The sequence below is a fragment of the Lissotriton helveticus genome, chromosome 6, assembly GCF_964261635.1.
Source record: "Lissotriton helveticus chromosome 6, aLisHel1.1, whole genome shotgun sequence".
NCBI lineage: Eukaryota > Metazoa > Chordata > Amphibia > Caudata > Salamandridae > Lissotriton > Lissotriton helveticus.
The window spans coordinates 237,060,508-237,077,912 of record NC_136067.1 but is presented as its reverse complement, the minus strand read 5'-3'; the positions used below and the strand labels follow the sequence as shown (position 1 = coordinate 237,077,912).

Here is a 17,405-nt window from a genome sequence, read left to right as displayed (position 1 = left end):
ATACTAAATGTCTCGCAGAGCAGTGCATGCGCTGGCTTAGCGAGACCTAAAAAAGGATCAAAATACGAAAAATAAATAACTAAGTAAAGCAATATAGAGTGGTCGCAGACAGGCCAGATTGATGTTATTTGTAATGGTTAGCGATCCTGTCCATTGAGGACCGCCGCACGTCATTCGCAGGCCAGGTGTGACCTGCGGGGTAAAATAAAGGGAAGCGCTCGCTCTGGACGTCACGTCCGGACCAGATACGCTGAGTAGGTGTGTGATCATTCCGTGCCGGCACCGAGGCCCTTCTACTATTTGGGCCTCTGCAGCTCCGGCTGAGCGCGCTGGCACATTATTCACCCCCCACACTCATTAGCACCACTTTACATAGTTTGCCAGTGAAGCGCTACTTTCTTTTTTTCTTCTTTGTTTGACTCTTTTCCCAGAGTGGGGAAGTGCACCATTCCTGGAGAACTGCAATACCTGGTTGATGGGTGGAGTGGAAAACGGTTAATGGGATCCTTTTCAACTGTTGTAATTATTTTAGCTTATAAAATGTGTATGGCCTCTCTGTATTCAGGTATGTGGTCTTGGTAAACCAAAATCCATATATTTTGTAAGGATATAAGCATAGGACATTGAAACGGGTCGCTTTTGAGTCCTGCTGTCATGTCCTTAACTTTAGAGGCAAAATCACTCACTGATTTCTGAATAATTATTGTAAAAGCGTAAGGTAAGTAACCATGTTGTTCTTGCTTGGAATTCACATGCTTTACTTATCCTTGCATTCCCAATGGGTGATTTCTTTTTCCAGGATGTTATTAATTTTTTTTTCAGGCAGGATATTATTCTTGTGTAGTAATTGAGTTGTGGCACAAATGGATTGTAACTGAAGGTAGTGCGAGTTACTCTCAGAGGGACAGTATGGTGTCCAATGGGGGAGAGGATGTGGCACTGTGGCCAGAGATGTCAAATTTGGAATTGGAAAACCAGGTTCAACCTTCGTGATCAGCGCCCCAGAACACTCTCCTGATAGAACTCATTACATGCTGCACCTTAGAAGGCCCCGATAGACCTTCGAAGCCCTGGAGTCTTAACACCAGCAGGTGGACCCTAGCGGTGGTAAGTGTGGGTTAACCTTGAAGGCTTGTCCACAACAATCTATACTGAAAGTTCACCTCCAGTCTTGCGGGCAGGCATCTAAAGCAGCACACCCTATAGCGAGATCACAAGATGATTGAGGCCAGTCCACCACACCCATTCGTACCGCCATTGGCCTTTTTCAGCAGTAGTAGTGCAACTCACCAGGGATGGTCAATGCAGGATCTGCATGCACACACCACACTATGGTCTTACTGCTTCATGCACAAGCACCTTTAAGATGTGCTGCCTGCTTTCGAGCCACTGGAAATATACGGCAATGTAGGACAATATTATGTTGCAGTGTTGTCTAAAATATGCAGTACATTTTATGATACTTTATTATTTTGACATTTTTTTACATACTAACAGCCTTTGCAAATAATTTTGCCGCATTAGTACCTGTGTATTATGAAAAAACAGCAGTGAGAAAGGTGGCCAGTCAACCTTTGCAAAGGGCCCTCCAATTCCCAGCAACATTTGTCAAATTTTTTTTAGTAAAGCGTATTTGGCATATTCTGTGATTGAAAGCATAACCCCACTTTGTGAATGGATTGTAATGTCAATAACTCATATTAAACCTTATATAAACATGTGTATCTATTGGTTGAATTAAATAACGTAATTCACTGTAACTTGTCAGTGAAATTCCAAATAAATACTAAAATAGGGAAGTTTTTCTCTTTTTGGCCACACCTCTGACTCCGCCCGCAGACCCAAATCTCAGGTTATTCTCTCCCTCTGATTCTCCACTCAAAGTTCTCCTACTTTTTTTCCCCACTTCGACCACTGCTTCCTGTTTATTGTCTTTTGAATGTCGAGGTCTCATGAGTATTATAGGAACCTGACTGTGGGGTTAATCACAGCAGTTGCAGATCACAGGTGGAAAGTGAAAGTTTTGGTCTTTCTCAGCGGGTGACTGGGGCCACCCATAAAGCGGGCCACCTCCTTGACTTGGTTTTTGCGACCCCCAACTTGGTGGCGATGGGGGAAACCTTACCTATGGAGTGGACAGACCACTCACTCGTGAAATTTTTTATTCACTTGAACGGTGGTCTCCACAAGGCTCCGGTGACGAATAGGGAATTTATGTGCAGAGATTGGAGGGCTCTCACACGTTTGCACTCCCTAGGGGTGGTGTTCCATAGGGAGTTGCTCTTTAATGGGAATATGAAAATAGAGGAAAACTACACCTCTCTTTGCACTGGGATCACAGAGGTCCTTGAGGCTCATGCTCCCTTAAAAACACGTAATTGTAAGGGTAAGGACTCTGCCCCCTGGTTCAATGACAAACTAAAAATCCTTAAACAGGGATGCAAACAAGCCGAGAGAAGGTGGAGACGTGACTATTTGGACACCATTAGAGAGGAGTGGAAAAATAAGGTCCATGTATATAAGAACCTGATTAAAAAATCCAAGGCAGAATTTTATTCCTCCTTGATTTGTAACTCCACCAACAATTCAAGGAGCATTTTTAATATCCTTAATAGTGTCTCCAACCCTGGGTGCTCCAGGAACGCTATCGTCCCGTCCCAAGACTTGTGTGATAACCTTTCTGTTTTTTTCAAGGAAAAAATTGAACTCATCCTTAGGGACTTGGAAAATCCGCCGGATTTCGTCCCTCCTTCTGACTTGAGACCTGGGTCTCCTGTGGGCCAGATGGCGGGTCCAGCCTTGGCTATGAAAGAAATGCTACTTGAGTTTCCACCACTTACGTACGAGGCCTTTACTAAGCTAGCCAAAGGGATTTCCTCCGGGTCTCCTCTAGACCCTGTGCCGCCAAAAATTTGGAAGGAATTTGAGGACAAATTATTCCCCCCACTTCATCTAATCTGTAACCAATCACTAGTGACTGGCACCGTTCCATCTCAATGGAAGCAGGCGCTGGTATCGCCTCTGCTAAAAAAGCCTTCCCTAGACCCAGATTGCTCAAAAAACTATAGGCTCATCTCCCTGCTGCCTTTCCCTGCCAAAATTGTGGAGCGCTTAGTTAGTAATACTCTCTCCAACCATCTGGAACGTCATCAATTATTAGATGGGGCTCAATTTGGCTTCCGGCCTGCCCATGGAACCGAAACAGCTCTAATCACCGCTATGGACGAGCTTCAAAGGCGCGCAGACAGAAGGCAGGCAGCGTTCCTGATCCTGCTTGATATGTCTGCCGCCTTTGATACGGTTAATCACAAGATTCTGTTGAGGCGGCTGTTTGAGGCGGGAGTGAGAGGTACAGCGTTGCAGTGGTTCCAATCATTCTTGCAGGACAGGCAGCAGGCAGTGTCCCTACCACCTTTTCAGTCAGGTTTCTCTTTGATATCTCATGGGGTTCCTCAGGGCTCCGCAATCAGCCCAATCCTCTTCAATCTTTATCTCAGACCCCTGATTTCTCTCATTCAAAGCTTCAACATCAGGATTGTCAACTATGCTGACGACACGCAGATGATCCTCTCCCTGGAAGGTGAGGACTCAACTTCTGTGGAGGTCCTCCACAACTGTCTACGTGACACGTCTCGATGGTTAAAGGACAATTCCCCCCAGTTCAATGCAGGAAAGACGGAGGTGCTCTTTAGTGCCGGAACTAAGATTCCCCGACCATTTCCAAACAACTTTTGGCCCCCGGAAACAGGGACCACAGTTCGACCGGTGGAATCAGTCTGTAATCTAGGGGTCATGTTGGATCAAAGGCTCAGTATGGTGACGCATGTGCAAAAGATGTCTGCCTGCTGCTTTGCAATCCTTCGCTCCCTAAGAAAAGTTCTGCCTCTCCTACCATCCCAGGCCCGTGCCCAAGTGGTAAGATGTACCATCCTTAGCAGGCTGGACTATTGCAACGCCCTCCTGCTAGGATCCCCTGCCTCCTGCTAGGATCCCCTGCCTCCTGCTAGGATCCCCTGGGTTCCTTTTGGATAGGCTCCAAAGGGTCCAATCAGCAGCTGCTAAGCTGGCCTTGGGGCTTCCGAGAAGATCTCATGGGCCGTCCGCCGTGGGTAAATTGCACTGGCTGCCGGTGAGACAGAGGATACAATTCAAGGCCCTCTGCATAGTCTTTAGGGCTCTCCATAGAACTGGCCCTGCCCCTTTACAATCGAAATTTGCCTGGTATACTCCTACCAGACAGCTTCGATTCTCTGAGGCCAAGCTGGTTGTTGTACCCAGATTCAAGAAAGTTAGATCCGGAGGCAGATCCTTTGTGGTGGCTGCTGCCAAACTCTGGAACACTCTCCCCACTGAGATTAGGCACATCTCTGAAGTCCTCCCATTCAGAAGAAGGATTAAAACCTGGTTATTTCCCGTGGTTACCGCCTGAAAGCACACACTCTCCGTGACCACTTGCGTTTCCTCTGATCTATTTAGCACCAGGATGCCTGCAATGGTGACAGCTGCGCTCTACAAATGCCTTAAATAAATAAGGTGGGAGCTGGATTTGAAATTAGGAAATCACGGACTGCATTAGGCACTTTCCCTGAGCCTTCCTACTTCACTAATGAAGCCTATGAAAGGTACCAGATGACACCGTATTGGGATCAGGAAAAATGCTATTTTGGAGTCCCCCATTTTCCTTAAACACAATAATGCTTTCTGAGATATGTAGTCTTGCATTACATCAGATTAACCAGGTGGACTAATACACATGAGAGCAATGTCAGGAAAAGGGAAAGCCCATGAGGTGACAGGTAAGCCATGCCTATTCAGGCAGTACCACTATGAAACCAGATAGAAAAATACAGAAATGGTCAGACTAGTCACTCAGGCAGTTTCTTTGTGGGCTGCAAGCTAAGGATGCTTCATTTGAGTTGGTGGCTGCAGGCTGGGCCCAACTGCATTTTTTAGAGAATTGTACGTTTTTTAAACCATCAGACTGTAAAAGAGAACAAGACAGAGAAAGGCATCAAGGAGTGTTGGCAGAAGGAGTAAGGGTAATATGGAAAACAATGAAAAGGGAGAAAGAAAAGATGAGAAAGAACCTGCAAGATTAGGATTATGTGAGTGGAGAATATGTTGGTGGATGAAAGAGTCAGGAGGTGAAATCGAGTAGACAGCCTTGGTATTCAAGAACCCATCTCAGCCACAGATTCCGTCACTACTTCCCTTGAAAAGGATCCCTCAAGTCTCCATAACCACTCTCTCAGATATAATTAATTAGTTATATAACCCCACTCATACCAGTGTCAGGTTTCAGAGCTCTTTACATCACACACACTACACAGACACAACCAATCATAGGTGTGTAAATCAGTGTCTAAGAAATGGTACATAAGCTCGAGGACTACAAGGTGTAAGAGTCACAGTCATCCATACTTGTAAAAGACACACAATTGATGGAGGAAATGCAAAACAAATCAACATATTCACCCCAATCAAGAGATATGGGTTAAATCCATTATTCTTTTGGTCACCATGCCACCCCAGTTTAGACCTGGCCATATGCAAATCAGTCTTGACCTTGTGCCTCATGGGAACAGTACAGACCGATCTGACAAACCGGGTCCTCCCTGGACCGGGAACAAGCATCCTAGGACCGGCTTCAGGGTCAAGACTGATTTGCATATGGCTGGGTTCAAACTGGAATGGCATGGTGAGCAAAACAACAATGTATTTATGCCCAGTTCTCTGTACAGGGGTGAATTGTTCTTTTTGCATTTTCTAACTAATGGCACAGTCCTAAAGTGCTGGAAAAAGGCAGTTGTGTCCCCTCTTCTAAAAAAAAGCCACATTGGGCCCTTTGTGTCCATCTAATTATAGACCTATCTCCCTGATACCCTATCCGATAAGGATCCTGGAAGAGTAGTGAGTAAGGCCATCTAGAAATTTACAGAAGAAAACAATCTTCTAGATGAAGTTCAATTTGGGTTCTGCCCGGGACACGCTACAGAAACTGCTCTGGTGACAGTCCTTGACGACCTTCGAATGCGGGCAGACAATTACCAAACCGCCATTTTAGTGGTATTAGATAGGACGGCCGCATTTAACACTGTCAATCATAAGATCCTGATTAAGAGACTTGAGGAGAATGGTATTAGAGACAAAGCATTGGACTGGCTGCAGTCCTATCTCTGAGACAGGCAACAGGCAGTAACCTTGACGCCATTTCTTTCCCAGAATAGCCTTAAAACACGGGGTTCCACAGAGTTCGGCTATCAGGCCAACACTTTTTAACTTTTACTTGCGCCCACTTATCTCCCTTATAAAATATTTTGGCATTGAAGTTATAAATTACGCTGACGATGCCCAACTTCTCTTTTCCTTTGAGGGCAATAATGCAATTCCCCTGGAAAAATTTCATAGCTTATGTGGGAAACAGCAGGCTGGCTCAGAGTTAATTCTCTGCAATTCAAAGGCGATAAAACAGAAATACTTTACTGTGCCGCAAGTAAAAACCCCCGTCCTCTACCTTTTTCTTTTTGTCCAGCCTCCGTAAATAATCCCCCACTGCCTGTTAGGACAGCTCGTAACTTGGGAGCACTACTAGATAGTAACGTGCATTTGACTCCCAAGTGAATAAAACAGTGAGCACCTGTGTATCTCTGCTCCGAGCTCTTCGAAAAATTCTCCCTTTTTTACCAGCCTCAGCTAGACCCCAAGTGGTAAGGAGTAATATTATGAGCAGACTAGACTACTGCAATGAGCTATTACTGAGAGCTCCAGGCTCCCTGTTAAAAAAGATGCAAAGGATTCAAGTAATCGCAGCTAAGCTTGCATTAAATAGACAATGCAGAGCCTCTGCTTCGCTTGTCTTAAAGGATCTCCATTGGTTACCTATGGCACAGAGAGTCCAGTTTAAGGCACTCTGTATTGTCTATAGGCCAGCTCACAAAATGGCCCTAAGCCTTTACAGAGGAAATTCCTCTGGTATTCCCCAACTAGAAACCTTCATTCTTCCTTAGCTAATTTGATATGTACCCCACATTACAACAAAGCTCGATTAGGAGACAGATCATTCAGTCTTATAGCGTGCAGACTTTGGAACACATTGCCTATCGAGATCAGACAAATTAATACGCTGCTGCGGTTTGGGAAGGAAAATGAAAACCAGACTCTTTCCGAGCAACTAATTTCTCAGTCACTCTGACCAGACCTTCAGTTACGCACAGTGTCCCTCAGTGGTAATCCCAGCGCCAGGATACGGGTTGGGTGACAGCTGCACTAAAGAAATGTTACTTACAATTACAATTTGTCACCCCGAGTGGGACAGGTATGCCCAGACGTGGGTCCCATGCTCTTCATGCCACTGGAGTCAAGCTATCCTGGCTGACGAGGGGTGAAACCCCGAAACTGGATCTAGGATGCTTGGTTCCAGTCCAGGGAGGACCTGGCCTGGCAGTTCGGGCTGGACTGTTCCCATTGGGCACAGGGTTAAGACTGATTTGCATATGGCCCGGTTCAAACTAAAATGGCATGAGAGCAAAAAAACTACGGATTTATTCCCAGATCTTTGAGCTGGGATGCATGTATGACATTGTTCAGTATTCTGTCCATCAAGTGTTCTTTTTGCATTTGTCACCCTGAATGGGACAGGTGTGCCCAGGAGTGGGTCCCGTGCTCTCCATGTCCCTGGAGTCAAGCTATCCTAGCTGATGAGGGGTGAAACCCCCAAACCGGTCCTAGGATGCTTGGTTCTAGTACTGGGAGGACCTGGCCTGGCAGTTCGGGCTAGACTGTTCCCATTGGGCACAGGGTTAAGACTAATTTGCATATGGCTGGGTTCAAACTGGAATGGCACGGTGAGCAAAAATAAACGCTGGATTTAGGCCCAGATCTCTGTACTCTGATGAATGTATGACATTGTTCTGCATTCTGTCCATCAATAGTTCTTTTTGCATCTGTTACCCAGAGCGGGACGGGTATGCCCAGATGTGGGTCCCATGTTCTCCATGCCACTGGAGTCAAGCTCTTCTGGCTGATGTGGGATGAAACCTCAAAACCGGTCCTAGGATGCTTGGTGCCAGTCCAGGGAGGACTTGGCTTGGCAGTTCGAGCTGGACTGTTCCCTTTAGGCACAGGGTCAATACTGATTTGCATATCACTGGGTTCAAACTGGAATGGCATGGTGAACAAAAGAATGATGGATTTAGGCCCAGATCTCTGTACTGGGGTGAATGTATGACATTGTTCTGCATTCTGTCCATCAATTGTTATTTTTGCATCCATACTTGTAGGCAGTATAGTTTAAGAGTGCTTGGTCTGCAGAAGCACAAAACCAGAATTTAAAATGTACAAAATATGGTTGGGGGTTCTCTTCAATAATCAGTATTGATTTCTATCGAAATGAACCCATTTTCAAACATTTGGATTTCATGCAGCTCTTTGATGATTGTTAATAGCTCATTGCTCCATGTTATTATTTTAACTTTTAAACTGCAAGTAACAAAGCAATCTCTCAGACAAAAATAGTAACTCATTGACCTATTTACATTATATGCACTTTGTGATCTGCATGGTACATGTTCTTTACAGCAGGATTACTAATCCACTGTGGCTACCTTACCATGAGTCAAAACTTCCACTAGACAAACCACCAATCTCTCTCAAGGAAGAACATTAATCACCGGAATGCCGCAGCAGGTACTTTTTAAACCATAATGCAAACATGACGCCCCTACCCAAAGTCAGCGACCTTTTTTCCCTGGAGGTGAAGATGCAAGATTCATGTACATTTTTTTCCACATTTGGTCTCATTACTATGTGAATGTAAATAACAATAAAACATACTTGCAAACTGAGACTACAAGCCTGCGTTTCTCAATATTTCACTTAAAAACTATGCAATTGTATTTGTTTAATGGGTTTACGGTCGCACACAAAGGGTGAATTGTATAGGGTCACTGAAAAGTCCACAAGGTTGTCCCGGCCAACTTCCCCCCCAAGAATTTAAGTGTATGCTACGCTCCTGCAAATATGGTTCTCAATGCGGCGAGAGAATTCAACAGTGAAAAGTAAATACATACAGGTTCATTTTTCCCAGTATCCGCATTTGAAGATTAGCTTCAGTGACAGAGCTTGCTCATGTATATGCACGCCAATTCCTGAGGCCTGTGCGCAGTGAAACACAGCTCACAGCGATGAAGATGAGAACCCGCAGGGGCAAACAAGTATGGCTCATTGTAAGACATGTTGTTGCAGCCGTAACACTACATAAGATTTACGCAAGGTAGTGGCAAGTGCTTGTGTGGACCATTGATCTCCATGTATACAGCTACCAGCAAATAACAGTAGAAACCGGTGGAGGGCCATAACGCTGAGTACAAAGTTTGCCAATTCTGAAAATGAACTCAGCAAAAATATATCCGATAGTAGATAAAACAAAAAAACAGAAAGAAACCTAATCAATTGCCTCATAAGGCACAATGGAACACTAAATATGTTACAGGAGATATATCTGTGTGTTTTTATACAGAAATTACCCTCAGCAAAGCTTGTCCTTCGGAATAAAGGAAACGTAAATGAAAGGAAAAGATAAAACAGTACCTTTTCTTAAATACACTTGGTTAGCTGTCTTATGAAACCAGTAGTGTAGGAGTCTCCAGTATGTGAGGTTCACCATTCATCGGATTCCATTCAATATTTATTAAAGATTTGGATCTCCAATGAGGTCCACATAAAAATATACATACAATAATAAAACATAAGGACAATTCATTTCTCAGTCCAAATAATGATTATCGAAGCCATCATAGCAGGTCTTAGATAGTCTCTTACATGACATAAGTGGATATTGTCAATTACCCTAATGATTGAGACAAATAAGGTTCCCAGCATTAAAACAAATAAGCAGAAACAAAGTCCTAAAAAACCTCTACCAAAACAAGTGGCATAAATTAAGGTTCATACTAAACAATAGCAGCTTTGTGATAGAATCAGTGTAGGATAATTTACATCAACTTCTAGTGCCAAAGAAAAATCACGACAAAGGGAATATTTACCTACTATACCGCCAACAATTCTTGGCACATGAAACCTCTTAATGTACAAGGCGTGCTATTTTTTAACTGATATCCCCAACGTAAAACCTTGCATAAACCTTGGCAGCTGATGGGACTAACGTGTTAAAACTACATAATTTACGTAAAATCTGGCCTTCAATCCTATCTAAAAATCTCCAGTCCTTTAGAGGAATTGAATCAATATCATAAAGCAGAGTCGGAGGGATTTTTGCTTTAAAAACCGTGAGCAGATGTAAAAAGTGCCTTCTGCCCATTGCACTAGAAAAAATATGCAAACCATTAGCGTGAGATGCAGCTTTACAAGAACAGTGTTCGATATGAATTTTTTTCTTCGTACTGCTATTAATTTCCCTAAGTGGAGAAAGGAATCTACCACCTCCAGCTTTTCATGTCCAATTTGCCACTTAAAATTACATGTTTTTCTACTTCTGTTGCATTTAATGATTAAAATGTTGCTTTTCGAAACATTTGTCTTCATCAGGGGTTAAGTCCATCACTGCTATATCATAGGAGACATGCAAAAGAACGGCTGCCTGTCTTTGGTGAATGTCCCTCTAAATGAGAAAAGCATTCAGGTATATCTGCTATATAAGGAACAAAGCAACGGTGCTAATAAACAACCTTGTCTCAGGCCATTTTCTATGGGTATTACAGATGAGAATCCTTCATTTCCTCCCATAATACCTGGCACCAAGTTTGAGAATGTAAGGCAATAATTAAAGATTGCAGAGGAGAGGGCACTCCCATCTTGTACAATTTACTCCATAGTAGTGGCTGGTCTACCTTATCAAAGGACATTGAAAAATCTATAAATGCCATGTACACGTTGTGACCTACAAAAAAATCATGTATTTCTCCTCAATTAGTTTAAACATGGCGATTTTATCCAGGGTGGAGTGATTTTTTCTAAAACCTGTTTGCTCTATAGGAATGACCTTCTTCTCCACCACCATTCAGTGAGGTGATCAAGAATACCACGGTGTTGCAATGTATAATGGTACTTATTTATGTAAATAGATCCAGTAGACGTTGGTATTCTTGAGTTGGTATTTATTGGTTAAATTAGGTAAAAGGAAGGTAAACATGAGTAAGGGAGAAGGCCCCACCGGGAGCAGCATCCAGCTGCTCAGCCCACTCAATCAAACTGACTCACATTCAAACCATGCACACAGGAACATTCCAATGACATCATACATACACAGGCTGAGCAGCAGGGAAAGAGATGAACAGGATATAACACATCTCCCTCTTTTAAAACAATGAAAACTAAAGAGAAAGGATGAAACTAAATACAGTAAGTCTTGATGATGACAAAATCAGGATTACAATTAAACAGTCAATATAGGAAATGAATAATTGTAAATAATATCATGAAATGAACAATCATCATAGAAAATGAATAACTGTAAATATAATATTATGAAATAGCAATATATCATCATGAAAGATACATAGAGAGGAAAAATATCTTTTCGCACAAAACCAGGAATAATATCTTCTCGTACTAAACGGAGAGAGAAATCACATACAACCATCCCCCATCTCAAAGAAAAACCCAAAATATTACCAATCATGCCAGTTGGCCAGACTGTCACGAAAAGCAATACTAGGGAATCAAACTAAACAAAATAGCGTCCCAATTGAATAACAAATTTAGGACGTAGGAGTTACCACGTTGTCCAAAATCACTTAAATTAAGTATAAAGAACAAAACGCATAACACCTAGTACAAGGGTACATGGCTACTTAACGACTCTCAATAACTGAACACCTCTAGTAGAATAGAGCACTTGCGTGGTTCAGGAAATTAAACTTGAATAAACAGAGCTGAGGACTTTGCAGCCTCATAAAATTTGAACAACATATGTATCATAAAATTCCAAACTGTAGAACTAAACTTCAGGAAATACAGGAGCGCCTCAAACCATGAGCACGTATGTGGCTCCGCAGAATATATAAACTACAAATCCAAAAATGCACACTAGCATTGAACTCCTCAAAGTTCAAGAAAACAATGTGAACTCCTTTATCTAAAATAGAGCACTGTTAAATAAGTGGTTCATCAAAAATCAGTATAATAAATCTCAACAGTTAATGAACACCTCAAATTAATTGAGCACAATTGTGGTTCATTTTCATAAATAAATTCAAACATTGCTATAACTCAGCATATCAAAACTTGACCATTAAATCAACCTATAAATTAAAGTGTAAATAAATTAATTCATAAATTTCAGGATATAACAGTTCCAAGTAGTGTAAGAAAATAAGTAAATCATTCAGAACACAAATAAACTAATACCTCAATTTCAGTACATAACAGTTCCATAAATCACTTATAACACAACATGTACATCAATTTATATATAATTAGTGACTGATGTAAAATAAGAAACTAAAATAATAAAAGTAGTCACCGTTGTCATATTAGATGTTGTGAATTGCGAGACTTGAATAGAAGAACTGTACCTTGTCTCTTGGAATATAAATGAAAACATCTCAGGTACTTGCAGGGTTTAAAAACAACATAGCGTGCCAGTCGCTGTGACACGATGATGAAACACGATGGCAGACATCCAGAAAGGCAAAGCATTATGACAGAAACGCTGTAGAAATGAAAGTGTTTGATCCAGGACGACATCAGCGCATTTAGTGTCTTTCACGTCAGGAGGCGCCTGATAAATGACGACAGCACGTAGCAAACATCACGCTGTCAGTCACGTTTTCGCCTGATGGCTCACGGTGAAATTGCAGTTTAAAAGAAACGGTGACTCATCGACTGACATCAGCAGCGGCTTGAACAGAGGCGGTGACTCATTGAGTGACATCAGCATCAGAATGTGAGGAGAGCTTCACTTCGCCAATTCCTCGGAACCCTCAGAAGACGTCATCAAATAGCCTGAGGCAGGGAAAGGGTAAGGATCGCTGCGGACCAACTGACAACTCAACCGCCATCTCCAAACAGGACGGTGAGTGTCAGAGTTTTACTTCAAAGGGTCGGAGTTTTACATGACATGCTCCTTTAAATTGAGCGCGCTGGTATACTATTATCTCTGAACACTGCTGCAATTAACTTCTTGAATTTAATGAAAACGGAAGCTTCAGAGTTGAAAAAGGTCGCAGCTTGCAGGCAATGAATTTAAAAATTAAACTTCTTTTCCTTAAAAGCGTCGCTACAATCCACTTTGAAATAGGGCAGTTATCTGTTTATTTTATCTTCAAGGAATTGCTGAAAGGTTCATATCTTTGTTCTTGAAAAATAAATAGTCATTTTTAACTTGGGCTCTGAACATCGCAGCACGAAAGATATATAATTTTTCTACTGTTTTACTCTGACAGCAGTCCTAAGTTGAAATTTTTGCACTCTTGTAAATAAGTCTGTAATTATAAAATTCAAATAAGCTACACAAAGTCCAACGCTTGAAACATACCTCTTTATAGATGTTTCCTGTAGGCTGTCAGATGTGACATGACACCGGTGGGGCATTAAAAGCGTTGTTTGTCTTCTTTTAAAGTTTTCATTTTCCATCTCTTCAATTCCATGTTTCAAAAGTAATTTCTGCACACGTAGTTCTTTCTCGCTCGTCGCCATTGTTGCAAATTATAATGGTACTTATTTATGTAAATAGATCCAGTAGACGTTGGTATTCTTGAGTTGGTATTTATTGGTTAAATTAGGTAAAAGGAAGGTAAACATGAGTAAGGGAGAAGGCCCCACCGGGAGCAGCATCCAGCTGCTCAGCCCACTCAATCAAACTGACTCACATTCAAACCATGCACACCGGAACATTCCAATGACATCATACATACACAGGCTGAGCAGCAGGGAAAGAGATGAACAGGATATAACACACGGGTAAATGTTTTCCCCACCGCATCTAATGAGGCTATTTGCAGGTGGTTACCCTAATGATGTCTAATGCCCTTTTTGTACAGAGGGATTAAAATACCTTTTCTTAAATACACTTGGTTAGCTGTCTTATGAAACCAGTAGTGTAGGAGTCTACAGTGCGTGAGGTTCACAATTCATCGGAGATTGTAGTCATCTCTAAAAGACGTGTGCAAAGAAATTATGGTAGAATTGCTTTATTCTCTTGTAAGGACTTCAGCCTCCAATCAACTGTCACTTCTCTTCAACTCCTATAGCTCTCACTTGATCATAAAATCTAGAACATAGAACCTCTAACGACATAGGCAATAGCCAGTTACCAAAAAAGCTGTTAAGGCTGTGTTGTGTGGTTTTTGCATCAGGAGTTTGGTGGGCAATTGAGAACTAACTAACTGAGATGAAGGGAATTTTGGGCCATTGTGAACATGAGTACCCGTGCACGTGGGGATTAACTGGCTAGGGAAAGAGAAACACATGCTACATTGCTGGAGTGCCTCCACTGACTCAACTGGATGGCTTACGGACGGCTTACATAGTGTGCTCCCATGCAGAGGCAGAAAGTTCTGGTAGGCTCCTGGTGAGACTGGTGGGGAATCAGTGAGGTATTTCACTCGTACTACTCCTCGCTTTATAGGCCCGGAAGCTACTGTAACACTGATAGTGCATTAACACTCAATTGCAGAGATCCCCCTAACCCAGATACCCAAAGGGCTTCGAGCAGCCCTTGAAGGTTCGATTACAGAGCAGGAAATCAAAGCGATCAAAGGCTCCCCTCCTCCTTCCTTGCGAGAATCCCAGGTGGTGCCAGTACTGATGCCGGATCGAGACCCCACAACTCCTTCCTTGCAGAGGCCAATCTCCCTCGTTTCATCTGACTACAAGATCCTCAGTAAGATCCTGGTGGACCGCATTTTTCCCCGCCTCCCCATCCTGGTCCATGCTGACGTGAATGGCTTCATTCCCCTTGTAAATATGTGGTGTCTCTACACCTTACTAGAATGGGCTAAACTAGTGTGGCCTTGGGTGGCATGGCTGTCATTCGACATAGAGCAGGCCTTTGATATGCTAAGCTGGGAATATATGCCTAACGCCAGAGGTCTTAAAAGTGTGGGGTGCACCCCCAAGTTGGGCATTGGAACACCTCTGGGGGGGCTCAAGCTCCACAGAAAGATTTCACCTTTGCATTGTTCACTCCGACGTCTGAGGCATCTTTAGTTTCGTTTATTCTCAAGAATCATAGCCATCACAAACAGGACTCTCTCTGATTGGTGGCAATAGTCTGAGTAACCAATAACTATGTGGAAGCATCAACTTTGATGTTCCTCCTATTAGAGACACATCAGCATAAAGGCAGGATGTGGCTTAAAATTTAAAAAAAAATGTAGCTTAAATACATATACTGCTTTGCAGGGGGAGACAAACTTCTTCCCTGCCCATCTGGTTCCTTGCTGGTGCCTTTTGGCCTTGTTGCTGGTGCCTTTTACATCGGTTCATCGCTCTGCTGCTAGCTTAAATCTAAACATTTTTCTGCAGGATAATTTCCTTATTATCCCATCCTCACTCTACTTCTGTGTTTTTTTACCACTGCCAAACAATGAGTTTTGTCTCATGGGACTACACTCGTACAAACATTCTCACTCAACAGGCGTTCACAATGTCAGACAAGAAAACATTCTTTCACACAACAAGACACACACACATAGGACGTGCAACAGTTCCATGGATTGTACATTCATTTGAAACAGTGAAAGATTCAGGAAGCTTGGGGTGGTTAAAACACCACCAGAAGGGAACTGAATATTATTGGTTCAGAATGTAAAATACAGAAACTTAACCCTGCGCTGGTCCTTTCAGATTGAAGCCACTGAATCACTCCAATTCTACAAATTATGGGTCTCATCAAAAGGTGAAATTCTGGAGTCTAATCTATTAACCTTCTCAAGACCCTAGTGATGCTTTCTTTGCTGAGATTCTTCTAAAATGGAGAGGAACACCCTAATAACCAGACAAAAAGGAACCATTACATGAAAATAGGCTGAAAAAACAATTGAAGTGCTATGAGGTCTTACACAGTGCGTAACTATGCAGTGCAAATGCTAATGACCTAGTGTCCTTGCACTTTGTTGTCAAGGGTTCTCAGTTGAGGGTCTTATCTCTGTGAGTCCTGGCATTTTAGATGACAGCAGTTTGACTCCTGGAAATCTGCTGTTATGCAGGCATTTTCAGAGCCTGAGGCAAAATTACATTTGACCATTTGTCATAGTATTTTGCATATTAATAAGGTGTTTTGGGCAATATTTTGCAATTTTGTACCCCTTCTTGTTCATTTGTGATAGTGCTGTCAACAAGCTCCCTGCAGAGCCTTAATGTATATTTGGCCCATTAAACCCCGATAGTTGCTGTGTATTCCTAATCCAGCTCTAGTCAAGCAGGTACTTTTCGTTTCCTGAAGGAGGGCCCATGGTATCTATACTACTTTCACATGATATACAAAATAAACATATATGGCAGTGAGAATTTCATTTGATTGAGATGTATCTTCAGAGAAAAGACCTTGCCCTGAGAATGATGGGGTTGACATGTCTGCCAACATTCTGCTAGTTCACTGGATCATGCTGCAGGGTAGTTGCAGTGGTCCTGAAAGTTGGGGGTGCATACACTGACCTTTCTCAATAGAAAGTTTCCCATCAAAGGGCATTGCATGAGTTTTGTGCTTTTTGGCCAGATTTACAACTCACAAATCTTAACTTTATACAACCTTGCTAATGCTGTTTCGCTGTTGCAAAAATTAGTTGTCAGCTAACTCCTCAGGGTTAAACTGGTTGTCAAAGATGCTGAATCCCACTTCCAGAAATTTTTGTGATGGAGGGCTCCAACTCCCATGAATATTGCAAGGGGGGGCGCTTGGCCTAAAAAAGTTTGAAGACCTCTGCTCTAGGCCATCCGTCGCTTTGGATTCAGCCCACAGATGCTTGCCTGAATCCGTCTCCTATACGCTAATCCCGCAGCTAGGACAAGAACTGGTAAACACATCCCTGACTCCTACTGTATATACATAGGCACACACCAGGGCTGCTCCCTGTTTTCCCTACAGTTTGTTCTGGTGCTGGAGCCTCAGGCAGCGCAATTGAAGCCAGTGGCAATGACTGGGGTATCCCTCTGGACACCCAAAACCATATTGTCTCTCTTTAAGTAGATAATATGATCCTCTACCTCCAAGATGTTTATGGGGACCTGACTGACGTATCCTCCATTATATCAGCCTTAGGTGAGATGTCGGAACTTAGGATCAATCACGTCAGGACCCTTGTTTTCCCCTTGACTGAGCACCTCCTCGCATTGCTGTCCGGATCGGAGCAGGACTCCTCACATGGACCTGAGAACCTTCAAATACTTGCGGATTCAAATATATCACATGGTGGTAGACATCCTGGAGGGCCACCTTGGCAGGA

At 42.7% G+C, this 17,405-nt stretch overlaps 1 protein-coding gene across 1 annotated transcript in view; it reads left to right on the top strand.

Annotated features, from left to right (window-relative positions):
• Positions 1 to 17,405, top strand: part of LOC144762471 (adhesion G protein-coupled receptor F5-like) — a 937,058-nt gene that overhangs the window by 606,584 nt on the left and 313,069 nt on the right. Inside the window, exon 19 of the mRNA XM_078647684.1 lies at positions 2,497 to 2,503. Coding sequence (XP_078503810.1) covers positions 2,497 to 2,503 — 7 coding nt within the window. The remainder of the gene's footprint in view (positions 1 to 2,496; positions 2,504 to 17,405) is intronic.